Below are 26,854 nucleotides of genomic sequence, written 5' to 3'. Positions count from 1 at the left end.
ATTATTGTACATGTGCGCACACTGTTTATTGACGCACTATTGCCTTGCCTGGTGTTTTGGGTCATGTCAAGCTACGTATGTAGCTTTTAGTCCAAAATGACCGTCAAGCATCTAAGTTGGAGAATAAATCGATTTGATTTGATTGATTTCGTCGGACACTTTGAAAATTATTATGCCGAAACTGGTTCAGTCCTGAGAATTCGTTCCTAGTGGATACGCCTGCGAACTCAGCGGCTATAATTCGTAGATTGAAAGATGTGCCGTAAAATAATTGATGAAAAAGTTAATTAGCGTAATTATGTTAATTCTTCAATTAGGTGTTCTGTTTTCTCGTGGAAGTAATGACCGCCTCATCGAGTAGTTTAGATCAAGGATTATTATATAATTGTGCAATCTGCAACAGGCAATTTTTAAAAACTTGGTTCAGCTAAAATGAAACACCCTGTATATTGGCATACTAAATGACATCATAGAACCATATCGTACAAATCAAGGTAAGTGCATGGGCACCAGCGGAAAAATAGCAGCACAGGCAATGAGCCGGATTACTGATGTTCCCGTGGGAGAAACAAAGATTTCGGCCTTTTATTGCTTATAGACCTACACCATGTTTGTAAACAGCGGTAGGCACCGTCGATATATTTTAGGCCCTATAGCGACGTCGCCTATAGGCGACGCCCAACGTTTGGCTCCGCCCACGTTCGCCGCCACCGCTTGCACTCGCGGATGGGGCATTTTTTTTAATGGGGTGGGGGAGCTAAAACCACGATTTCATTATGAAGCACACAGTAATGGGGGCGCCGGATTAAGTTTGACTACGTGAGATTCTTTAATGTGCACCCAGTGCACGTTCTTGCATCTCGCCTCCATCGGGATACGGCCGAACGAGACCCTAGGCCTAGCTCGTTGACCGCCGCAGTGACGGCCGACAGCGCTTGCGACCTGGTCTGCTGCTCATCATTGTGCGCTATTTTTTACAACACGATTAACGTGGGCTTAAATGAATCGGTTTTGTCGGTGTCGTTGGTGCGAATAACAAACGAAACGTAGTACTTGCAAGCCAGCCGAGCCGCCTCGCTGAGACGGCCGGTGCTTCGGTTTCTTGTCTGCGAGACGAAATGCCGTCGGGTTGTTGCTCCGGATGGCGCCAGTGGTTTAGTACTGGGCGCTGCTTTACGAAACACGCGCAAATTCGAGATAGCTTTTCTATTAAGAACTATTTTATGTTAAAAACAAGCTGTAGCCGATTTCTACGTCGCCGTGAGCGGCAATAGAAGCGATCGCCTCGGTGATGGGACCGGCAAGGTACCGGCCCTACGGCGACGTCGCCTGTGTAGGCCCGCGCTATGTGAGCTAGCTGTTGTACGCGGCCGTCCGATCGCTCCGACTCTGTACTAACACTGTACATTTTGTTTCGCGCTCGAAATTTAACTGACACGTTTAGGCGCGTTTATGACTGCCACACTGCAATAAACGCAGTTGTGACCCTGCTGCCTGCGTATGTGAACGTGTGACAGGATATTTACACTGCTGGTGGCTCAATTCTTTGAGATGAAAACAAATTCGAATGTGACGTGTTTTGTGGGGCATCTGCTTGCTCGACCTATACATTCAAGGCTAATCCTAATCTAGCTTTCCCACAGTGCAGCAAGCAATTATAATGGCACGCTAATAACTATCCTAAGATCGTATATGATCCTAAGATCGTAACGATCTTAAGATCGGCTAATGCGCGCCAATCAAAATAAAAGAGAAGCTTAACGGTTACGAAATGTTTTGCGCATAATGGATGATCTGGTATCATAATCCAACTTTCGCTTTTTACCGCGGCGGCCCATTACTTGCGACGGTTTTCATCAACAGGAAACCTGTCTCTCTTGCGTATTTCGACGCAACTCAGCTCATCCACATACTGCGTTTCTTTCATTGTAAAATCATAGAATAAAGACCTCACAGATGGAACCGCACAACCACCCGCGAAACCCAGCGGCTGCTGTGGTAGGCGCGACACGGGCGGCGGCTCGGCGGCGGAGTGCCTACCAAGCGAAACTAAATTCCGACGACAGCGCCACCGCATTTTCGTGACGTAGCGCCGTGGTGTAGGTCTATATACTGCAGCTGATTAAACCTCGAGAACGTGAGGCTCAAAGATGCGGTACAATCTGTAAGTAAAAAAAAGATTTTTTTTTTTCTCTTACAGGCCGGGCCTGGTTATGCACACGCGGCCCCTAGCTAAGCTTAGTAATGAACGCCCGGGCCCGGGCTCAATAGCACGGGCCCGGGCTTGGAACCACGGGCCCGGGCCGGGCCCGGGCTTGTCTCGGTCATGTACGACTGGGCCCGGGCCGGGCTCGGGCTTTGTATTACGGGCCCGGGCTGGGCTCGGGCCTCGTAAAGCGGGCCTGGGCCGGGCTCAGGCCGAAAAATCCGGCCCGTGCAGTGCTCTAGTACGGCTTGCCGCGCTGAAATGGCTCTCCCATTTCTGTGGCAAGTGCCGCGTGCCGCGAGATGAAGAACCAATCAAGAGAGATGAGAGTGACGTCACGGAGCCATGGCAACCGGACCTGCGCCATTCCGCACCGGGTTATCAATCGATGATCGTCATCTCTCGAGGTTCTGTGGACGGATTTCTGGACACTGTACAATCGCACCCTTTTCGCTCACGGTGATTCCGCGTTCCGAGAGCGCGCGAGATCATATCGCGCTGCCACGCGGCGAGACGCGATTGCCACGGTGGACTTCGTGGCAAGGCGCTGACGCGCGGCAACTTGCCGCTCGCGTGGCCGTACCCTACGCAGCCGACGCACGCACCAAGTCGGAACAAACTACCGTTTGCTGCAACAACTGCAGACGAAATCGCGGTGGCTATCTCTGCGATCATGGATGGCCACTATGCAGCTTTTTAGGCACGCGACCGACGTGCATATTTAGTCAAAACGAAACTACTTTTTGCCCCAACTGCTGCGGAAGAAACCGCGGCAGCTGTCAACGCAATCATAGATGGGGACTGCGAAATCCTGCGGCCAACGCGTTGTTATGCGCGGAGGTAAATGCAATAAAGACTCAAATAGGCACGAAGCGTTCCGTTCCTGCTGTCATTCACGTACGATTTCCGCTAACGACTATGGGGGTGCGGACTCCGCCGCGTCGTTTCAGCTGTACACCAGTGCCGTTTCTGCTCTTTTGCGTCGCACATTTCCGGCTCTTTAATGCAATACGTATAGCCTTCGAGATTTATGGTTGATGTATGGCAGCCGTGACGTGAAGCACAGCCTCCGAGATGTGTACCGGCAGTCCGTGGCTTCTGGCTGCCTATTCGGGAGCGCCGAATAATTTCACAAAAATCGAATACCTGAATTTGAATCGAAGCGAATAAGGAATATAGAATTATTCGATCGAATATTCGACAATACCGAATATTCGCCCATCCCTAACAAAAAGGCATGAAGCGTTCCAATGCTCCCGTCATTCTCTTACGGTTTGCGCTAATGACAATGGCGATGTTGACTCCGCCGCTTCGTTTCAGTTATATGCAAGCACCACTTTTGCTCATTTGTATTGTACTTTTACTTTGCTCTCCTCTCCACGCTCTGAGAGTTGTCCGAATTAACCGGTGTGAGGCCAATTATGCCTGCATTAACGAGAGTTCAGTGCCTGCATACGCCTCTCAAGACTAGAGGACGAGTCCAAGTTATCTAATGTTATTGCCATAGCAATTATAGGGACACTCCAAGTGAATCTTCACCATCCCCGTGAGGCACCACGTATATTTAGGTATATGTATGCTATATGGTTACCAATGTCGTATGTGCGGGTTATATTGCTACACTATTTAATCACTAAAGGTGCTCATACCAGGCCTTATGTTCTTGCCAAAACTATTTCTCAGAATTTTGAGAATGGCAGCCCACAAACAAATGTCATGAAGCATAACATTCCCAGTGCATGCTTTTTATCTTAAATCTTCTCGGACTATTAGATATTAGAAGTGCAAAACAATACCACTACTCAAACCTGAAAGTGATGTAATGTTACTGGCGCAGCTGTTTATGGGCACCCTAGTGGTGCCTTTGTGATGTCATTTCAGGCCCTATACAGTGTGTTAAAGCTTCTTAGGATGCCTTGAATTTTGGCGCACCCACATATGTCGCAATGTTAAACCTTGTTATTGCAGTCAGTCAAAACTGCCTATTTTTCCAAAATAATGAGTCTCGAATTAACAAGGTTTTGTTGTACATCAGCGTGTCTCTTGTCTCCTCTTATGGTGAGGCTGCAGATAATTGTGGGGTGTACTCTGACATGTCCATATGTCACAGCACCCACATGCCTTGTAGCATTAATCAATAGAGCTAACCATTAAGTGTCCCAGCAGCATACCTCAACAGATCTATCGGGAAGCCGTCACTTGACTTTGACAAGTATCCTGCGATGATTTTTTTTTTTTTTTTACCTTTCAGCAACTGGTCCCAATGTCTGGACGGAGTGCTCAAGAAGCTCCAAGAGACAAGTGCGCGATGGTGGTTCTTCCTGTACCAGCTTTTGGCAGCCGTTGTGCAGGTACAGTTAAAACATTCTGTGCTAGCAGGTTTCACAAAATTTGTTGTTTTCCACTAACTTGCAATATACAGTTGTTTTCTCAGGGAATCAAACATGCATAAAAAAATCAGGGTGTTTGAATAGCCAAATTTCAAATCGAAAACAAATATTTCAGAAAAGAGACTTCCGAATATTGAATTAAATACAGAATATTTGCTAATTTCTAAACAAAGTGAAATATAAAGGGCCCCACAGAATCTTTTTGGAAACAAAAGGCTTATTTAGGTTGTTTTATACATATAATGTCATTATCAACTGGGTTTCAGCTGAACTGAAAAGCTTGTAAATGAGAAACAAAGGAAAGGTGACTGTATTTCGTGCACTATTACAATGACAGTAATGAAAGAAAGAAACAGCATGTCGGCAGGTGCACATAGTAGTGTACCATATGTCAGGTCTCACACGTGCTCTTGGGACAAAGGAACGACAATACAGTAGTGCAAACAATCAAAAGGGCATTTATTGCACCTTTCATACACTAATGCACGCTAGCCGAATTACTACCTATAGAAGATTCACATGGGCGCGCGATAAATCGAGTAAGTCCGACTCACCGTGACAGGATAGTGAGCGAATATGTTCGCCCGCATGCTAGACACCAACACCTAATCGTTCACGTGTACGGTCACGCGAACGGCGACGCGTTCGAACGATCCGTGTTCGTCCATTCCGGTGTCCTGCTCCTAGCCTCGCGAGATGGTCTTGCGAAGCGTGGATCGGCGCACGCACAGAATGTCTGTATTGTTCACCGGTCCCATGTCCAAGAGGAAGCACCTTCTTCCTTTTGCGCCCAAGTAAGCCCCGCCGTTAGGTGGCATTAGCAGCGCAACACTCGCGTCATTTCTTGCAATACGCTGCAACCACACCGACCTTCGCCGCTGTAAAGCTATGCGACGAAGCCGGAATACAGGAGATGGGAGCCATGCAGGGAAAACAACATCAGGGGACGCGTGAGTCGCGCATCCCCACACATAATGCTCATTGAACAAGCTATGTGCATTGCTATAGAGCACACGGATTGTTTTAAAGGAGTCCAAATTGATGAGATTGGCCGAATAGCAAATTGCATTGCCTACCGTATGGACCCGTGTGAGGGCCGCACTCTTTTTTCAGAATTTTGACGAGGTGCATCTCTTACACGGGACCGAACCGTTTGGTCAAAATGGTTCCACCGCATCCTTGACTTGTGCACACCCGGGAACTTCGGAGGTACCACTGCATCAGAAACCACCGTGCAGCTCCTGCGATCTAGTAGGGGCACATGGAATTACGTCGCGCGCGAAAATTCGCCGATGTGCACACATGGCATTGGGGCACGGAACGTGATTGCTTCTCTGTGGGATTTTTTTTTTTTTTTTACATTTTTGGGTTGCCAAGTTGGCCATGCGGCGGCCCTTACACGAGTCTATCCGGTAAATCTTGACAGCGAATTTGTAGACATCCTAAAGCAAGACATACTTGTTTAATAACTTGTAACTATTCTGCATGAGTGATCTCCATGAGTTCTCTTAGGAACTCGTACATCTGCGCGATGACCGCGGTTCTCCTGTTGCAGAATTATTCTGAAGAGTCACCGGAGTGACCACTTCCATTAGTCATTCTCCCGTTAGACTGCAAAATCTGTTGCTGTCCATTAGTGTGTGAATGGAATGAATGTTTGACAAATTCGAAAAGAGAATCCTCAAATCGAATACTAATCAATTAGCAAGGACTATTTTATTCGTATTCGAAATTTCTAATTGCACACCCCTAATAAAAAAAATGAAGGGAAATGTCAAACAATTTGTTACATTCACCTTCGTTTAGTTTAGCATCTGCTTTTATAAAATTCAGTTTTCTGTTTCTTTGTGTGTGTATAAAGATGTACAAAACCATATACAGTATAGACCACTTATAACGTAACCGTTTATAGTGCAGAACTGGCTACAACACGGCCTTTTCCGACTCCCGTTTACCCTCCCATAGAACTCCATGTATACACATACCGCTTACAGTGCAGCCGCGTGAGACGAAATACCAGTTATAATGCGGCTTCCGCGGGAAAATCTCGCCGACAAGGGCGGCAGCGAGCATGCTTCTCAACAAGGTGCGTACTCCCGGCCGGCGTATGCATTATTCAATGCCACCAAACTCTCGCTAATTCGGACTTATTTGGCTGCACATCGGTTAATTCGGACTACTTTCTGAGCTCTGTGAGCAAAGAGCGCGGCAAATGCGCCACACAAAAGAGCAAGAACGGCGCTAGCGTCCAACCGAAACGAAGCGGCGGAGTTCGCATCGCCACAGCCATCAGTTGAAATCGTATGTGAATGACAGCAATGGCGGAACGCTTCGAGCCTATTTGTGTCTTTAAAGCCTATAGTCTTGCGTTTGTCACCGCACATAACACCACGTTGGCCGCGGGCTTTCGTAACTTCGTAGTCGTGCAAGATCGCGTCTTTAGCGGCTGCGGTTCTCTCCGCAGCGGCTCGGCGAACATTAGTTTCGTTTTTACTGGGTACGCGCGTCAGCCGCGTGCCGAAGGAACTGCGTGGTCGCCATCGATGATCGCATAGATAGCGACCGCGGTTTCGAGTGCAGGTGTTGCAGAGAATGGTAGTTAATTCGTCCAGACTCGGTGCATGCGTCGGGCGCGTGCCTTCAGCTCCACAATGTCGCCATTCATAATCGCGTCGATAGCGGTCACGGTTTTTTCCGCAGCGGTTGTGGCAAACAGTTGTTCGTTTTGACTCGGTGCAAAGCTGTCGAGCTTGAAGAGCACCGGCTACATCGCGATCATGTTTTCGCAAGCTCACTGGCGAAAATGTAATCACGATGTGCGCGCGATAGTACAAAGCGTGTCTACATTCTTGGCTACATGTTTTGCATACATGCAGGGCTTGAAAATCGTTGTTTTGGTTATAGGGCGGTACCGCTTATAGTGCTGATATTCGCGACTCCGGCAACTAACATTATAAGCGGTCTACACTGTATTTTGAACATGTAAACGACCATAGCAAGACATTTTCAGTAAGTGTTTAGTGCCTGTTTCAGATTCATTTTTGATTTCGGTTAAGACTAAATAACTCTTCACTTGGAACTGAGGTTGAATTACTGAAACCTTTTCAGTTTACTGAGATGTTATCTTTTCTTGCATGAATACAGTCGAACCCACTTATAACAATCCCAGATATACCAATCAATCGGTTATAATAACCACATTTCAGTGCATTTACGATTTTCCGACCCTCCTTATGGAAACTGCTTCCAGGTATAATGAATGTTTTTTAAACATACCACGAACGCTTCAAACCTGGTCACGGTAAAAAGAGGGCACCTGCAAAATACCAAAGCACGGAACCGCAACCAGACTGGGCGCACGGCAGCGCACGCCCCGCTCTAGTCTATCCATGATGATGATATGGCCTTCGAGATGAGCGAGCAACCGCCTCGCACGGATTTCAGAAGCCACGAAAAAGGTCACGCGGGGTTAGCGTTTTCAAGGCACACCTCCAGGGCGGAGGCGTGCCGTGTACAGCACAAACAGCGTGGCATGGGGCATGCGCCAGTGCGATATCGGATGCCACGATGGCATCACTATCGTTTTTGTGCAATTGTCCATGAGGCACAATGTGCCTGTTTCAATGATTTAGAGAAACCGTCTATGTCTTTCCACCATGGGAACAACAGGTGCTCAAGCATTCCTCTCAATGCGACCCGAGTTGGCAAGAACGTTGCACCACGCGCTGCCGCCACGCAATGTTCCAAAGGGTTGGCGGTTAGTACGCCGTTATCAGGAGATCATGGTTCGGCAGTAATTCATTTATGTGTTGCCGATTTCTGGTAACGGTTCACCGTGACATTTTACCGTTCGAGCATCACATTCTTTTTCGCACTAAGCGACATTTGCTGATTGCGGATAACGGTTTGCGGTGACGTTCTACCTTTCAAACGTTTTAGCTTTCGCTTTTTTTTTTTTTCGCGCAAACGACATAGATAACGTAATTTTACGGCTCTTGTGTGGCTGATGTGTAGTCGTAATGCCACGACCATGATGTCCGAGACCTTTGCACAGTGGCAGCATGTGGCAGCTAGTTTCTGAAGTTGCATTTCCGGGCAACTAGAACGCTTTGCTCTTGTGTGCAGAATACAGTCATGTCCCGCTGGTAGTAAAATACCGTATTTACTCGCATATTGAACGCACTTTTTTTCCCGAAAAATATGCTCAAAGTTTGGGGGTGCATTTGTTATGCGGGGTAATATTTTTGCTATTTTTTTTTCCGTGGCCACCTCTAAAAAAGTTAAATTTTCACCCGAAAGGCGTAATATCGATTGCGATAGCAAATCCATAGGCATCTATACGAAGTGAGGATAGTAGTGTTATTGGCCGTATAAATTTGCAAACATTCGATAACTATGTAGATTAACAAGCATGGTGTCAACCTGCACAGGCAAACATGAACACATCACACACGATGACCGCAGACACTCGCTGTCAAAACGCTGGGTGTGATCAAGCGCGGCACCAACAGCAAGCGAAGTGACCTTCATGTCGTGTATCACTTCAACGCAAACTGAGCGGTGAGAACGGAGCACGAACAAAGGTACAAGCTGCCGTCGCACCTAGACTCAGCCCCCGATGCAGATTGCTTTCAAGATAGGGCACAATGCGCAGTTGCTGCTCTGCCCCCCTCCCCCCGGCACCACGCGCGACGGAATACTGCGCGTTTCCTCCCCACTTTCTTCTCTCGAACGCGGGAAATAGAGCCGCGATTCTCGGCGCGGACAGCAAAAATGCACCTGGAGTGTCCATATGATTGCTAACGCATTAAAAGTAGGAGACACAGTAGAATTCGGCATGCGATATGACGTCCGCTACAATCGTACCCTCCGGACGCCATATCGGACGCCGAATCGTACCGTGTCTATGCTACTTCATGGCAGTTAGTTCAGAGTGCTTTTATTATGCGGGAAGAAAAAAAATTCAAATTTTGACGACTAATGTTGGGGGTGCATTCATTATGCGAGTGTGTTCATTACGCGAGTAAATACAGTATATCATAAGATATAAAATTAAAAAATGCCGGCTCCACTTGCAGTTTCGAAATGACAGGGGATTGAAACCGGGCGCCGTTTTTAAAGAGCTACACGACGCCGCATTTCGTTCTTTAAATGGACGTTTCTAATAACGGAAGTTTGCAGCTATGTGTGGAAACACACCGGGAACAAGAATGACACTGAAAATTGGTTTTTGGACCTGAGTGCTGCCGAATTGTAACTGCTGACACCAGCTTCATTGCTGTTCATTTTTTAGCGTTTTTAAGGGCGAGTTCATATACAGTATAGACCACTTATAACGTAACCGCTTATAGTGCAGGACCGGATATAGTACGGTCTTTTAAGACTTCTGTTAATTTTCCCATAGCGTTCCATGTATACGCATGCCGCTTACAGTGCAGCCGCGTGAGACGAAATACCGGTTACAATGCGGCTTCCACGGGAAAATCTTGCCAACAAGGGCGGTAGCGAACACGCTTCTCAGCGAGGTGCGCCCACCGATGGGAGAGGAGATCAACAAGGGCGATGTGGAGGAGGAGCATGAGACGTGGAGCATGAGTCCAAGGGCGATAAATCGTCGCTGCGCGCCGTATGTGTGAGTGAAAACGCGCGGGGCACGCGCGCCTTCACGGAGAGCGAACGCACAGCAGAGAGCAAACGCGACTTCCATCGCGCGAGAGGCCATGGGGGTATGGGAGAGAGGGAGGGAGGCAACGGGGGCGACGCTGTGCTGCGGCACCAAATGCGTATCTTGCAACCAGGCGCAAGGGGAACTGGCGACGCAATCTCCCACGCGAAAGGAGCAAAGCGGGAAGGCAGCATGGGAGGGAGGGGGGGAGGGGGGCGGCTTCTACCCTGTAAACAAATGCGTTCGCGCCTGTGCCGGCTGTCGGTGTCGTCGCGCGCACCGTATCTTGAAGGCAATCTCCACATGGCTCTGACCTTTGTATGTGCTGTGCTTACGCTGCTCAGTTTCCGTTGAAGCGATAGACCGCACGAACCTTCGCTCGCTGCGGCGGCCGCGCTTCCCCACGCCTGCGTTTTCACAGTGGTTGTCTGTGGTCATAGAGTCTATTCATGTTTGCTTGTGCGCGCTGTAACCACGCTTGTTAATTCAGTTAGTAAGCGAATGTGTCAAGTTTATGCAGCCGATAAAACTACTATCCCTACTCCTTATAGCTCTCTACTAATTTGCTATCGCAATTGATGTTTCGCCTTTCGCGCGAAACTGAGACATTTCTTTTTAAATAATTACTTTGTCTGCTTCATGCGAAGATCGTGGGTACTTGGACATTAACCTTTCAATGTTCGTAAATTTAAACGGATGCAAAACTCCCAGTCGCACGCTCCGATTCTCGGATATGCGCAGTCTACATGTTTTGCATGTGTGCAGGGCTTGAAAATCGTTGTTTTGGTTATAGTGCGGTACTGCTTATAGTGCAGATATTCACGGCTCCGGCGACTTACGTTATAAGCGGTCTACACTGTATAATGATCTATTGATATAAAGACCACTTGTTGCGGAACTATCGAGTTCTTTATAAATGGTTTCGACTGTATTGTGAGGCTTTCTGTTGCGAGCCTCAAAAACACACTAACAGCAACCAATAGCTTTCTTTGTCTCTGCAGATGGTCAGTAAGATAAGCTGTGGTTTCACTCAGGCACTTAAAAGAGAAGGGCATGCATTGCAATGCAGGAAAAGTGCCAGCTGGATGCAGACACTCAGCGCCAGGTGAGGGATGAGCTGGTTCGTTTCCTGGACAGGAGCCGACTTGGAGAGTTTGAGTTTCGTCTGCAACTGCTGCGGCCCTTCCTGCTAGAGGCACAGCGCTCAGGCTCTCTGCTGACAGGCCTGCTGTTCAACCTGTGGCACTTCTACAGTCAGTACCTGCCATCCACTCGTGCTCGCATTAACGCAGACAGGGAGCCCATCGAGAAGAAACTCAAGGTTGGTTTTGGCTGGGTCTTGGGTGGGCCAACAGTCGGCTAATTCAGGTGTGGCTCGATGAAGGCAGCATGAACGTGGGAACTAAATACATACTACAAGAATATATCAAAAATAGTGTGACAAGCACTAATTTATTTTATGTGTCCTTGGGTGGTGCATTTTGTTCCATGTTTGTGCTGCAGCCATTCAGCAAAACTAGAAAGCCATTGAATTTGGCATCAAATTCTGGCATTGATATAGTGGTTAAACCTGTCAGCAAGGATCAGCTCCGGGAAGTAGGAAAGATCTTGTATTGGCAAACACAATGACCTCCTTGATTTCTAATTATACTTGAGAATTAGTAAATTTACTAATAACTTTCTTTCATGTAAAAGTTAAAGTCTCAAAAGTGATTTTGTCGAGCTTCATCATACATGTACAGCACAGCCTTTCCATAGTGCTTTCGTGTAACCATGCAAGTTCAAAAAAAGACTGCTGCTGGGCTATGTGGGATGTCCTCTGTAGCACTTTTTTCACCCTAAAGTGAAATGATGAAAACTGCTGCTATCTGTGGAGCCCTAAACACACCAGAACTTAGTAGTGGCACAGTGCTCGGTGACGGCTCATTTTGGTTTCAACATTTGGCAGAGATTAAAATTGGAAACACATATTGTCCAAAGTTTTCGAAAGCAGCAGCATAGATTAAACACCACAGTTATCAGTTGACCTGCATGCTTCCCTCTATTGAGCTCCCTTGCAGGACCTGTTGACTGTTTCTACATTTGGTGATGAATGCTTGAACATTTAGGGTTTTGCATTATTATTGAGGATTGTACAGGCAAAACAACTAATTAGATTGCAGTCATCCTTACAAATCAAACACTTAGATTCTATTTTGCTGAAATTGAGAACATCTAGTGGCACTACACTTGTGTAGAAGGGAGTAGGCAACAGTTTTATAGGCTGAGCTGATGTTTCTCTGCTTTTTATGCTTGCAATTGGTTTTGATGTGCTGCAAGGGGCGGATTAGGACTAGTCAGGATGTGTATGCTTGTGTTCTTTGGACTTAAGAAGTCATGTAGACATATAGAGTAGATGCTGGAATGCTTTGTTCTACTTCGCTCTGCAGGAATTTGTAAAGATTATTCGCTGGAAGGACATCAGCTTCTGGGCCATCAAGCAAGCTGTAGAGAAGTCCCACAGGGTGCTGGTCTCGCATGTGCGAGATTTTCAGGTGATCTGCCAAATGTGCCTATATGATGTTCATTGTTTTTTATCAGCACACAATTCTTCCGTAGTCTAGATAATCAAAATGTCAGTTCACTTAAACATGCAGCAATTTTGTTACTACAGTCAATCCTGGATATGTCATACTTGGATATATCGAATTATTGTCTGTATCAAACAGTTGTAAAATGCCCTTGAAAATCCAATGCAAAAGTATAGCAATTTACTATGCATGCATCGAACTCCCGTTCATTGCCCTATTCGATATATCGAACGCTGCACCACACCATGAGTGGGAATGCACTCGGATGTTCTGCAAGCTGAAAGCCACTTTTGAAACTAACATTGTGTGTGTCGGCAGTCAGGGACGCAGGGGTCAGAGAGGAAGGGCTGAGAATGAAGGGATGTACCAGTCGGGGAGGTGACGCCGGAGTGCTTAGTGGCCCACAAGAAGAGATGCACTGACTTTTTAGGGCAGGCGAGAAGAGAGGACGATTGGTTCCAACAGGAAGTCGGTTCCAAAACCCAACACAACAGTCCACCTGGCTCGTTTTGCACGCGATTTGCAGTACAAGTGTGCTTCTAGCGGCACGACACGTATTCATATAGGCTAGTTTGCTTCGGTGCTTTGCCCATTTCTACTTTATCTTGAATAAAAACATGCAACAAGCGCTTCAACATGCGCGAGCCATGGTCTCACGTCCAGGTGACGCAGGTGTTTAGAGTTATTGTAGCGATCAGTATATCAAAGACCATTTAGCAGTGCAAGCGAGTTGAAACGTTGTCAGCAAAAAATAAGTAAACTTTTGTGCATTCCACACAACCTTGGAGAAGCAAATAGGTAAGTACACATGGACGACCGCACACGCATCATTGTTGAAGCAGCTAGCATGGCAGGTGAAGGATGCCCATGCATAAGTAAGCCATCCCTGGCCTTATCGCAAAGGGAGTTGGCATTTCTAGACAGTGTCGTATCAGACAGTGGGCGATGATGGTATCTCTGTTTTATGTCACATTGTCGCGCCTTTTTATCAAACAATAAAATTTAAGTGGACAGTAAGCTCTCGTCCTCTTCTTTCCCGTGTCCCTCGGTCCTGCTTTGCGCTGCACCACTTAACATTTCAGATAAGCTTCAGGTAGACACATGTATATTTCAAATTATAGATATAACGAACTATTTTGCGATTCCCTTGGAATTTGATATGTCCAGGATCGAGTGTTGCCTAGGTACATCTTTTTCTGCATAAAAGCAGTTCATTGTAAAATTATGCTACAGTCGAGTCCCGCTACAACAAAATTCACGGGACACACGAAAAATTTCATTGTGGCGGAACTTTGTTGACACGAAAGTGGTATGTATATACATACGCCAAATGGCAAAGCCGCGAACAAAACCGAAACCATCGTCCGGGAAATCTTCGCGATGGCGGGGGGGGAGGGTGGGGCAAAGGTTGCGACGTACCGAAGACAGTCGATAAAGTGTCAACTTCACAAGGAATGCATTTCGCGCCACTGTTACTGCATTTTATGTAAATTGCGGCCGACGCCTAACCCAACGCGCGTGCCTGGCCGATCGCGAAACACTCATTTTGCGGCACATGCACCGTCGCCATGATGCAGTTTGAATTATCACAATTTCACTGCATATTTATGACAAAGTCGGCAACCTTCAGCTTACTGGAAGTTTTATTTCCAGAAGTCGGTCAGCCTGGATTACGCGAGTCTCAGAGTCCGTTAAAAGAACCATCGCAATTGTCGCGGGTTCTGATAACTTTTCTGATGAGGTGAAAAGGATCTATTACTTTCAAAGCAGTCGCCGGAGTCGGTGTATCTAGCGGATAGTCATTTTCCCCAGACGACGAGACATTAGCATCGTGTTGACAACAGAGGCTGCGGCGCGGCCGCTATCTTGAAAGCAATTTGCGACGTGCACAAAAAGTGAGCACCCGCACGGGCCTCATCTTCAAAGCGATCTGCAATGGGAGCAAAGTGCAACTAGTGCCGGTAGAGTCGTATGCACTGTGCTTTCGACGTTTAGTTTGCGATGAAGTAAGAGACGGTTTCAATTTCAATTCAGTCCTAGTTTCGTTCTCGAAAAGTTCGTTGAAGTGGAAATATCAAATAAAACGCCTTCGTTATGAAGGATTTTTTTTTTTACTTTCTATGGGCAGCTGACGGGGAATCGGAAAATCTTCATTGTGGCAGAAATTTCCTTCTAGCGGCATTCGTTGTAGGGGAATTCGCTTGTAGCAGCTTTATCGCATGAAATGACTGAGTTGTCTACATAAATTGAAGTTCTAAGTGAAGTCATTTCTGCCTGACAAGAATCATAAGAGTAACACCAATTTCGAGATACGCAATCTTAAAATGTGCTACAAAATACATTTGTGTTCCAGTTAAATGTTTCCCATAAGCAGGCCTCAACAGTTTGTGATGATCTTAATTGAAACGCCAAGTCAAGAGTTAGATGAAAACTTGTCTGGTCAGGATTAATCATGGTCAGAGGTTAACAAAAGACGCCGATCACAAAAAAAAAAATGTTTTGGCTCCCGTACGGGAGCCATCTTCACGATGAAATAAAATAAACACTCTTATATCACTGTGTTGAATGCACATTTGTTTTCATTCTCTTTTGGCTGCAGCGAGTGCTTGACCAAGATGCCAGCTGTGCATTTGGCAGTCTGACCAAGGAGGCAGAGCCCAAAGAGCCAAGTTCCCTTTGCCTGAACTTCAGGCCTGGCCAATTTCTGGGCCCTGTGCCGGAACGTGGGGTTAGGCCCATATTTGTATCACTTATGTTGCTGTTTTCAATTTCAGTGAAGTTTTGTGCTCGTTCCCCTCTTGTTTTTCCTTCTTTCTCGATTGTTTTCAGAATTTCATACCAATAGTAAATGGATTAGTACACCCCTGCTCGTCTCTTTCTAACAGGTTTTACAGCAAAGTTGTATATGGGTAGGATTTCTTCATCTCCATAGACAAAAAACTAAACCGATCACAGTGCCACGTGCATCGCTGGGTTCCTTGCAGCACCACCAAATGGCACTCACATCTGCGGCGGCACCAGCCGTGCTGGGGAAAGACAAAAAAAAAAAAAACGAGAAAGCTCGCTTTCACGCATAGCATTCGCCGCAAGCGTTTCCTGGTAAAGATTACAGTTGCATAAGCTGCAGTTTCTGGGAAGCGACAACTGCAGTGTACGATGCAGAGAGTGACATCGCTACACTTGCATATGTAAAAGAAGAACCCACCTAGAAACTGATTTCATTTGTGTTGTGATAGCACCACATGGAAAGGCTTCGCATACTTCGTACTCACGAAGAGCAGTGTGGGCACAATGAGTGACGAAAGGAACAGCAATGTTAATATCAACAACAGCGTTGTGCTCAGTCTAGGCAGGGTGCAGCGGTTCTTTTCCAAAGCAAGCAAAGTGTTGTTAGGATGCCTAAAGAGTAGCGAGAATACGAATTATACGATGAATGACAAAAGGAACACCAACGTAACTATGCATGATGGCATCGTGCTCAGGCTCGGCAGGACTCAGTTCCAGGCTACATCACATTGGTTTATCGGATCAGGTAATACTACAGCTTCGCTGGCCAAACACTTTCACAGCATGGATTGAAGCCCATATTTTTCCCCCATAGTGTTGCTGACACCTTGTCCCTGTGAAGTGAGAAGTACATCTGTGTTGCCCAGCTGCTTGTCCCATACAAACATACTAGATTTCAAGTACAGTGTATATGGCAAACAAGATACAGTATAGACCACTTATAACGTAACGGCTTATAGTGCAGGACCGGATATAATACGGTCTTTTCAGACTCCCGTTTGCTTGTGCGCACGGGACAACGTGCTTGTGAATTTATTTAATAAGCGAATACCGAACCTAGACCATGAGGACAGCGACAGCAGAAATGCGCCTGGAGTGTCCATTATTGCAATAAAATAGTTGTTTTGGTTATAGTGCGGTACGGCTTATAGTGCGAGTATTCACGACTTCGGTGGCTTATGTTATAAGCGGTCTACACTGTAAATGCAGGAAACAGACAATGACATGGACAATTTATGGCGTCATACTCTATGCTGTGCCTTTATTTTCTTGCAGTATTGGGAAACTCCTCTGAGCCCTGCACAATACTCATGATAACATAGTGTAATAGCCCACATATTAGTATAGTCTAGAAACAAGTCAAAGTGTCAGTGCGAGAGATGTGTGAGCATTGTTTGTTGAAACTATATTGCCACGTGCGTTAATTCGGCTTCCAGCGACGCAAACGACGCGAGCGGCGTTCCTGCCGACGCGAGCGGCGTTGCTGCGGACGCAAGAGGGTATAAATACGGGGTCCACCGCTTGTGCTGCGAAAGTCCGATGAACGCCGTAGGCACGCTTCCTGTTTTTGCTGTTGCCGAGTTCGCTTGCTTTAGGGGCACAAGTTTGCCCAATAAATTCTATTTTAAGTTTACCGTCGACGCAGTGTTACTTTCTGTCTGCCTGCATGCCAGGCAGCTCACCGTCACCTACGTGACATTTGGTGGAGGTGCGGGGTATGTTTCGGACACCCCCACAGAGCCGTGACACCAGCCCAAGTGCCTCTCGAGCTGACCACACGGAAGACACCTCCAGAGAAGAGAAGAAGGAAGAAATCCGGTGCAGCCGCCGACTACAAGGACTGCTGACTGAGTTGGGACCACTACCTGCCACTTGTCGCCGTGTGAACCACCGCTCGATGTCACCAATGCAAGCCGCCACCACACCTGCGCCGTTCGTCATCCAGCAGCCGCGAGTACCTCCGCTTTTTAGCGGCTCCACTTGCGAGGATGTACAAGATTGGCTGGAGCGTTACGAACGAGTTGCAACCTTCAACAAGTGGTCTGATGAAGACAAACTTCGGAACATCTTCTTCTCTCTCGAAGACTCTGCTGGAACCTGGTACGAGAACCAGGAGCTGTCCTTGACAACCTGGGAGGCTTTGAAGAAGCACTTATCTGCAACTTTCACAAGTATTCTGCGCAAAGAACGAGCTGAGGCCTTACTACAAACTCGACAATATTGAAAACAGCAAGCGCGCCTACGGCGTTCGTCGGACTCTCGCAGCACAAGCGGTGGACCGGTATTTATACTCTCTTGCGCCCAAGATCGAAACGCGGCAAGCGACGCCGCTCGCGTCCGCAGCAACGTCACTGGAAGTCGAAGTGGGTGCGAAAACGACTATGTCGTCGAGATATACGAGACATATCTGCCATTTTAACCCAGACAACACAGTGTCCATGACACGCTGAAATGTCGCTGGCGCTGAGCATAGTCCGTATGGCAGAAATAGAATACTGATGGCACCAAATCAAGCAATTGTAGATTATGCAAAATGTGGCATCATAAGACGGAAGGAAAAAAAATTGCAGTAAATGACACACAGAAATGAAACGAAAATACCACTGCTATACAGGGTGTCCCAACCATCATGCACCGAGATTTAAAAATATTCAAATGCCTCATGGCTGGACAGAACGAATGTAATGTTGTTTACCGTCGCTTGGAGATAATTAGAAGATTTTTTGCATTCTGACTAATTACGTAATTATTCTTAATTAATTAATCAACTTTTAAAATATAGTTTGCTGAAAAGTGTCAATGAGAAAATTGTAGAGCAACATGAAAAACTCCCGATACAGCTTTCTATTGCTCAATACATGCTACGTAAAAATGTTTTTCTGAGCGTGAAAGATGCCTCCAAAACGCATGCAAGATTGCCGCGTAACTGGCCGCTCGAAGCATTTTGCGTGTATTTGCGGGATTTCTTCACGCTTGGAAAAACACTTTTATATAGCACTTATTGAACAACAGAAAACTGTGTTGGGAGTTTTTCATGTTCCTGTACAATTTTCTCATTCACGCTTTTGATCCAACTATAATATTTGAGAAGCTGAATAAATAATTAAGAATGCTTGTGTTATTAGCAGGAATGAATAAAATAATCTGACTATCTCCAAGCGACGCAAACAACATTACCTTGGTTCTGTCCAGCTATGTGGCATTTGCATATTTTTAAATTTTGGTGCACGATAGTTGGGACACCCTGTATAGGCATTGAGACACTGTGTTCAGGTCTCCACATCTCTCCTCCTTAATAGGTAATGTCTGGTTTATATTTGGGTTTAGTCTCAGGTCTGTGTTTGCCTTCAGCAGGCGCAACTTCTTTTTTCATGCTATATCTTTCTTCCCGCCATTTTAGACCTGGGTCCTGGATAAAAAAAACTGTTGGTATTGACTCGAGACACAAAATTTTCAGAATATATTCAATCTTGTGTACTGATTGCAAAGATGCAATTGGTTTTTTTCCAAGTCAATCAGGAAAGAAAAGTTTTTTGTTTTTTTGTATTATAAATTTGGGGTTTTACTTGCAAGAAATGTACTACACCGAGAGAGCTCAAATTAAGCAGGTATCTTCCTGATTGTTCAAGGAGTGCAAGTTTTCATTTTGATGTTTATATCTATATTTTAGCTGAAGTTATGAAATTCAAAAGTTGCAACTTTGCAAATATGAATTTTTATTGGTGATTTCTACAAGATTTCAAAATGTTTGTGTCCTAAAGCACTATATCAAAGCTTTTGTGCACTCTCTGAATCTCTAGCATTAAGGCAAAAAAATCAAGAGGATTGAATGAGTAGCAGTGACATAGTACTTCTTTCAAAGCTTTAGACTTGGAAAAATCATTTTATGCTGCAAAACCAGGTAGTTTTCTTTTGAAGCAGCATTGAAGGCTCGTTTTGGCAGGAAAGCAAGCTAATGCTTCTTTCAAAGCTTTAGACTTGGAAAAATCATTTTATGCTGCAAAACCAAGTAGTAGGCAGGAAAGCAAGCTACAAAGGTGCTCTTTCAAAGAAGACCAAGATGGCCTGGCTAGGATAGATGGTTTTGGAATGGAGAATAACACAAAATGGGTCATGTCAGCACTTTCATGGGCAAAACTGAGCATTTCATTGGACAAGTGCAATGTTTCTTCCTCAACGACACGTAATTTTGAGCCACTTTTTTGCCAGCAGGTTCCCCTGATATGGGGAGTAGAAAAACAATAGAAATGAAAAATCAATTTTTTAGTAAATTTTTTGCCCCCAAGACCCATGTGCCCCCTTAAATGTCTTCTAAGGTTTAATTGCATTGAACTTATTTTTAAGTTTGTCTTGTGACGGCATTTCTGTGATAGCTTTCACTTGGCAACTTTTTTTTTTTTTTTTCTGTTTTCTTGCTAGGCTGGGCAGCATCGTTACCCGTTCCGGATGTGGCAGCTTCTGAGCCAAGTTATACGCAACATGGATGCTGTTGAGCTGACACAAGAAATGGATTTCCTGGCCACTGAAGTAGCCGCCACTGTAGCAGCGTTTCAGCAGGAGGATGCAGTCTTGGTGTGTGGGCATTTCCTGTCGCTCTTTTGGCACTGGCACTGGCTTAGTGCAGCTATACCTGTAATTAGTGTGGTCCTGTAACTAAATTTTGGATAAAGTTAACAAAAAGTAGCTCGCGTGGATGCAGCCATAAAAATTTCTGCGGCTATTATCTCATCTTAGCAATGCAAAATTTCTCTATCATTGGATTCAACTGACCATGTTTCTTGTAAGCCAAGCAATGTTTCAATTACAGTTGACTTCTGTTAATTCGATTCTGATGGAACCGACGAAGCTGGTCGAATTATCTTGCTGGTTGAATTAAAGAAAAGGCAGAAAAAAAAGCTGAAACACGCTATGAATTCACTTGGCAGTATTTGCCTTTAACGTTAGCTTTGCCACAATACAGTTGTGCTATGCGGTGAAGCATACCAAGTGGGGAGAAAGGTGTCGTTGTTACAGAACATAGCATGTGTTCCTTAATTTACACACACAGACGCACCATCTTAATTCACAGTACGAGCACTGAGACATTTAATAAGTTTATCGGCAGCCCTTCAGAGTTTTAGATAGACCCTCGCTATTTTGTTGGCTTGAAACGTCCCCTCAACTTTTAGAACTTTTTCATCTTTCCCCCTAACTTATCGCTAGCTTTCCCTAATCACATATGCATTTTCTCCGCTGCTTCGTTCACGGTATGGGGTCTCACTCGCGCTCTTGGGACGAAGGGATGACAGCACAGTAGTGCAAACAAACAAAGGGGCATTTATTGCACCTTTCATACACTACGCATAGAACATTTACATGGGCGCGCAACAAATCAAGGAAGTCCGACTCACCGCGACCGGATAGCAAGCTAATATGTTCGCCCCTTGCTATAGGCACCGGGCGCGGGATGAATTTGGACCGGTGGCGCCTTCATGCGGCTGCGCCGCGAATGTATGGCATGTGGCGGCCGGGCCGCGCGCAGCAGGCGCTGCCTTGAAACCAAGTCTGATCAAACATGTTGCGTTTTTGGGTGCACCAACACTTACTGAAACATGACTGAAACTGGTTAGGCCATTAAATTCAATCGTTGTTCATCGCGGCATCGCGTTTTTCAGGCGGAAAGTCTGTATATGTGCGGTCTGTAGGCAACAGCGCGTACAGTGCTCAGCAATTGAAACGCGATACTCGAATCACATGGTCGCCAGCGCTTTTTGCACTGACTGTAAACGCTGGGGACGCCAAACTGATGCATTGTGGTGTAGAGTGAAAGCGAGAACCTTAGTAACGCATTATGACTGCATTTGGTCCCACGGCGCTCACCTGTGGCGCAAAATAAAAAAAAAAAAACGGCGGCAGCCGCGCGCTGCCAGTGCTTCAATCGCTGGGCACTGTACATTTCCGACGCTGATTTGGTATAGTCTAGTTGTTCTAACATTAATAAAAGAGCCGTTCATACGCAAGAGCTTCGTGTCCCACTTGCCTGTCTTCGCCTCCGCAGTGTAACGGCTCCGGAGCTTGGGCACCGAAGGCGAACACTCAGATTTGTAGTTATTTTGCCGTCTTATCAGTGTATCAGTCTTTCTTTTAATGTACATTTACCTTCGTAGCAATTCCAAACTCTGGTTGAGTCCGGCACATGACTGTACTGTGCATCGACGGCAAACGCCAGCGCAGTAGCGTGTTCACACTCGCCGCCACCGATGGCTCCCGTCGCGCTAAGCTATATAAAATGGGCTGTGACTGAAGATTGGGCTAGCTTATAAGCAATTAAGAATGGGGAAGCATTGCAAAGATAAAAGAACTACAACGGACAGAGAACGACTGACACATGTCCGATCGGCGAAGCAGCTCAAGAAACAGAATAAGGAAGACGTATGTCTCCTTTTTTTTTTCTCTCCATAATATTTGTGTTCTTCGCCTATTTACATGATTAAATACGCGAGAATGTTAACACGCACAGCAAAATAACATCTGGAATGTAACTGCTGGAGTTCCACGTGTTATCTTGCCGCGGTGAGCTCCGTTCGCGTGGTGCATTTGCATCGCAATTTGCGCTCGTTTTCTGCTTTATATACTACTTGATGCCACGAATGTGATCTGCCTCGTACAAGTTACGACCTTTCTCAAAAGCAGACACACGAAAATGCGTTTTCCGGTGCGCCAGCCCTCAAAACCCGCAGTGCAAATCACTGGAAGCACCGAGCGCCTTCGTCCAGTCGTCTGCTTCACATGCCAGTGCTCTGACAGGTGCCGTTCGCCAGCATATCGCCGGCGCGCCGCTGGCGCCTTACGGCGGCCGCCCGGTGCCGATGACACCATCGCCTAGTCGTTCACGTGTACGGTCACGCGAACGGTGGCGCGTTCGAACGATCCGTGTTCGTCCATACCGGTGCTATGTTCCTAGCCACGCGAGACGGTCTCGCGAAGCGTGGATCGGCGCACGCACAGGACGTCTGCAGCGCTCACCGACCCCCACCCGAAGAGGAAGCGCCTTCGACCTTTTGCTCCCAAGTCACCCCGCCGTTCGGTGGCGTTATCATCGCGACACTCACGCCATCTCTCGTAATGCGCCGCAACCACCACGACCGCCGCCGTCGCTTAGCCACGCGGAGAAGCCGGATTACAGTAGACGCGAGCTATGCGGGGAAAACATCATCAGGGGACGCGTGAGAGTCGCGCATCCCCACATCGGTGCGCACGTGAACATATAATTAAGAAACACATACTACGGGAATGCAAGTGCTGCGTCATCTTGTGCCAAAACATTAACCCTTTCCCTACCGAGATTCTTGGCCAAAAATATTACAAAAATACCAATTTCTTTATTTGCCTAAATAATCCTACGTATCTTCGAACAACCAAAATATATCCCTAAAGGCACTTTATTTGCAAGATACACACAAAATATGTTTTTTTTTTTAAATATGCAGAGGAGGTTGGCGTACTGTACTGCACAGCGGAGATTGTCCGACTTTCTGTAGTAATACTGCGCACAGTCCTTCTTATGTCACGGGTACCTTTATGCCAGGCGCGGCCGTGAAAACAAACCTAGCAGGCAACGATGGGGAGTTCTTTACATCTATCGGCGTCCACTGCCAACACGTCTAGACGCTGTCGTCAGAATCCGATGATTCCGAGAAGATATGCTGGTCAGTATCGTCGCTGCCACTCTCGGAGGAGAACCGAACTTCTTGACTGTCCAAGTCCAACAAAACGTCTGTAAACAAACACTCTTTTTTTTTTTTTCTTTTTTGCCGGAGTAGAGCCGTTGCAGGCACACGCACGCACAGAGGAGGATGCCATTTTAAATCCCAGTTGCCAGCGTCGAAATGTTTTTCGGCCAAGATGCATGCTTTCAGCACATTTTTATTTTTTTAGTGCGCCATCTGTCGAAGCCAAAGAGGACTAAGCAAAATTTATCAGCTTAGGTTGAAGGCAGAAGTGCGAAAAAGCTTGTTTCAGCGTGGACAAGCCCAGCTCGTCTTCGGTGGAAGTGGTACAAACCGTGTGGACTAGCTCAGTTCGTCTACGGTAGGGAAAGGGTTAACTTTGAATGGTCTTGCGGGATGTACGTGTTCAATGGCAACCACACAGCCATGTGTTGCAAGCATTTAGCCCTAGAAGCCAAGCTAAAGCAATCCATTCCAGCGTCGGCGTCCTTGGAGTGTGGGTGTGTTTGGTGGCGCACTGTAAATTTGCCGCAGGGAAAGAAAATCCTTTGTGCTATACAATGAATTACGAATGTTTTACAATCGTAATGCGGACCAGCTAAAGATGATTTGAACTGGCGCTCTCTTTATGGGGCAGTCCAGAAAGAAAGCCACGCTTCTCAGCTCAATAAGTCGTACAGTCTGTCGTTACGCGTTTTAGGGCTCGCTTGTAGCCCTATTAGCAAATCTGCTTTGATTAATGGCGAACACCATGCGTGTAACGTCAAAATATATTTCGCACGTGCACCATGCTCGGTTACCGCGATGATAGTGCGGCACGATGACAAACAAGCTATATGGAATGACAATGGTAATCATCACTCAAATTTGCACTTCGGGTACTCTATATTCTGCACAACCACACCATACAAAATCAGACTTTTGCGTCCGCAAAACGCAAACCGAGGATGTAAGTTTTCGGTTTTAATGTACTGCAGCGGCTGAATGGCAGTTGTAAAGCGTCGGAGAGTACGTGAACGAAAGAAATTGTGTTCATGGCAGCGATGTTCACAAAGCTTGGGCAGATCGAGTCCAAAAAGCTTAAGAAACCATTCATTGTTTGGCATTCAAAATATTGATTGCCATTTTACATTGGCTTTATGGGACAGCCCTGATAATCGAGCTTGTGCAAAATACAGTAGAACCCTGCTGTTACGTCGTTTTCGGCCGGTCCCGGCATAACTCTCATAGAACTGAATGCATTGTTAACCCCTCTGTTGCGTCACAACTGTGGGACCGTTCCCGCATCATGCATTGTGAACGGACACCCCACGCCAGCCCGAGCGGCCATTTTGACTTTTCATGTCGCTTGGCTTCGTGGCTTGACGATTGGATTGGCTGCCCAAAGTGCCGGGGGCGACACCTATGACATATTTTCAGTTTTTACCAGCAAAAGAATGGCCTTTGAGATCTGTATTTTCTATCTCAAGATGGTGTCTATGACACATTGTGGCCCTAAAATTGGTTTTGGCGCATAGATGTTCCGTATAAAGTCCAAGGGCAATAATGCTGTCGCCGCATGCTGTATGGGCGAGTGAAAGCGTGCGAGGGGAGCCGTCGACCGTGGCTCAATCTCGTGTGCGCAAGGAAGAAAAGCGGGGAGTAAGCGCGCCATCTTCCGTTGCACTCGAAGCATCAGCGAGGGAGGGGGAGGGAGGGATAATGGGCGGCATTGTACTCTAGCATCAACTGTGTACTGTGCAGCGGTGCACGGTCGCGCGGGCCATATCTTGAAAGCGATCTGCGTTGGGGGCAGAGTCTAGGCAGTGTAGGTGCACCGGCGGCTCGTAGCTTTGTGCGTGCTGTGTGTTCTTGGCACTCAGTTTACATCGAAGTGATAGACAACAGCACGAAGGTCACTTCGCTCGCTGCTGCAGCGGCACTTCCTCAAGCCAGCGTTTACAGTGCGTGTCCGGGCTCATCGAGTGTGTTGTGTTCATGTTTGCCTGTGGGCACTGACAGCATGCTTGTTAATATAGTCAATAAGCGAATGTTTACATGTTTATACGGACGATAAAACTACCATCCTTACTTTGTATAGCTGTCTACTACAGTGTAAACCGCTTATAACGTAAGTCGCCGGAGTCGCGAATATCCACACTATAAGCGGTACCGCACTCTAACCAAAACAACTATTTTATTGTGATAACGGACACTCCAGGTGCATTTATGCCATCGCTGTCACTGTCTTACACAGGCCATTTATTGCACCTTTTTTTTTCGGCACGCTAGCCGAATTACTACGCATAAAACATTCACATGGGCCCACTACAAATCAAGGAAGTCTGACTCTCCGTGACCGGACAGCAAGCGAATATGTTCACCGCATGCTGGACACCAACGCCTAGTCGTTCACGTGTACAGTCACGCGAACGGTGGCGCGTTCGAACGATCCGTGTTTGTCCATTTCGGTGTCGTGCTCCGAAGCCTTCTTGGGACGGTCCCGCGAAGCGGGCTGGCGCACGCGCAAAGCGTTCGTGCTACTCGCCGATCCCAAGCCATAGAGGAAGCGCCTTTGACCTTTTGCACCCAAGTAATCCCGCCGTTAGGTGGTGTGAGCCGCGCAATACTAGCACCATCTCCGGTAATACGTCGCAACCGCACCGACCACGGTAAATCCACGCGGCGAACCCGGCGAACAGGAGACAGGAGCCATGCGGGGAAAACAACATCAGGGGACGAGTCAGAATCGCGCATCCCCACAAGATTGTTGAAACATGAGCAATAACTGGATTTAAAGCAACCTAGGATTTGCATTAGTTATCCAATATCCTTATCCTGTAAGTGAGGTAATTAATGTTAGCTAATAAACCTAAATATTAGTTGCTTGTACACAACGAAAAAAAGAAAACTCTTGACTAGCAATAACAAAAACCTATCAACATACAATAGGTGCTGTTTTCATGAATTCCTTGGCTATATTTTTTTCTTGGCCTCATCTAGTTGGCACGTCCGGTACGTAACTTAATAGTGGTTTCCAAGGAACACATTTGGTTTCCTTTATCAGCTGTATGACATTTTTTTTTCCTTTAGTGAAGTTTCCTCCACCTTGCGAGCTATTGCAGAACTGATTCGCCGTAACCTAACAGTGTTCTTCAAAGCTAAATGAACAACATCTTTTCTTGATTTGTCTGTATTCCAGTCATGTTGACCCTTACCAAGCATGCTCCAAAACGTGTATCCTCTGCTCCAAAACGAAAAATTCCTGCTCCACTGTGCCAAATTTGCTGCTCCTAGAGCTGCTGCAAAACAGCCTTGGCCGCTTCCATCCCTGAGACTAGGCTACATTAACGGTCTCATATACGAGACATGCACGGCAGGCAAAACAAGGGCTCAAATCGCCACAGCAGCGTCAGAAGCAGTTCTGAATGACTGCCAGTATGCTTAATAGGAGTCTAGGTGCTCATACTGTGACCGGAGACGATGTGTGCATGCCTGTTTAATTAAGAAGCACGTACTAAGTCCCATGACAGTGCCCCTTTCTATTC

The 26,854-nt window shown here is 46.5% G+C and overlaps 1 protein-coding gene across 1 annotated transcript in view; it reads left to right on the top strand.

Annotated features, from left to right (window-relative positions):
* The window catches only part of LOC119461954 (midasin-like), a 268,647-nt gene that overhangs the window by 202,839 nt on the left and 38,954 nt on the right, over positions 1–26,854 (top strand). The window contains 5 exon segments of the mRNA XM_049672349.1: positions 4,458–4,557; positions 11,331–11,582; positions 12,691–12,795; positions 15,431–15,559; positions 20,038–20,190. Coding sequence (XP_049528306.1) covers positions 4,458–4,557; positions 11,331–11,582; positions 12,691–12,795; positions 15,431–15,559; positions 20,038–20,190 — 739 coding nt within the window.

The sequence above is a fragment of the Dermacentor silvarum genome, chromosome 8, assembly GCF_013339745.2.
Source record: "Dermacentor silvarum isolate Dsil-2018 chromosome 8, BIME_Dsil_1.4, whole genome shotgun sequence".
Lineage (NCBI taxonomy): Eukaryota > Metazoa > Arthropoda > Arachnida > Ixodida > Ixodidae > Dermacentor > Dermacentor silvarum.
The sequence above is the reverse complement of the archived record's forward strand: the minus strand, read 5'-3'. Positions and strand labels throughout refer to the sequence as shown.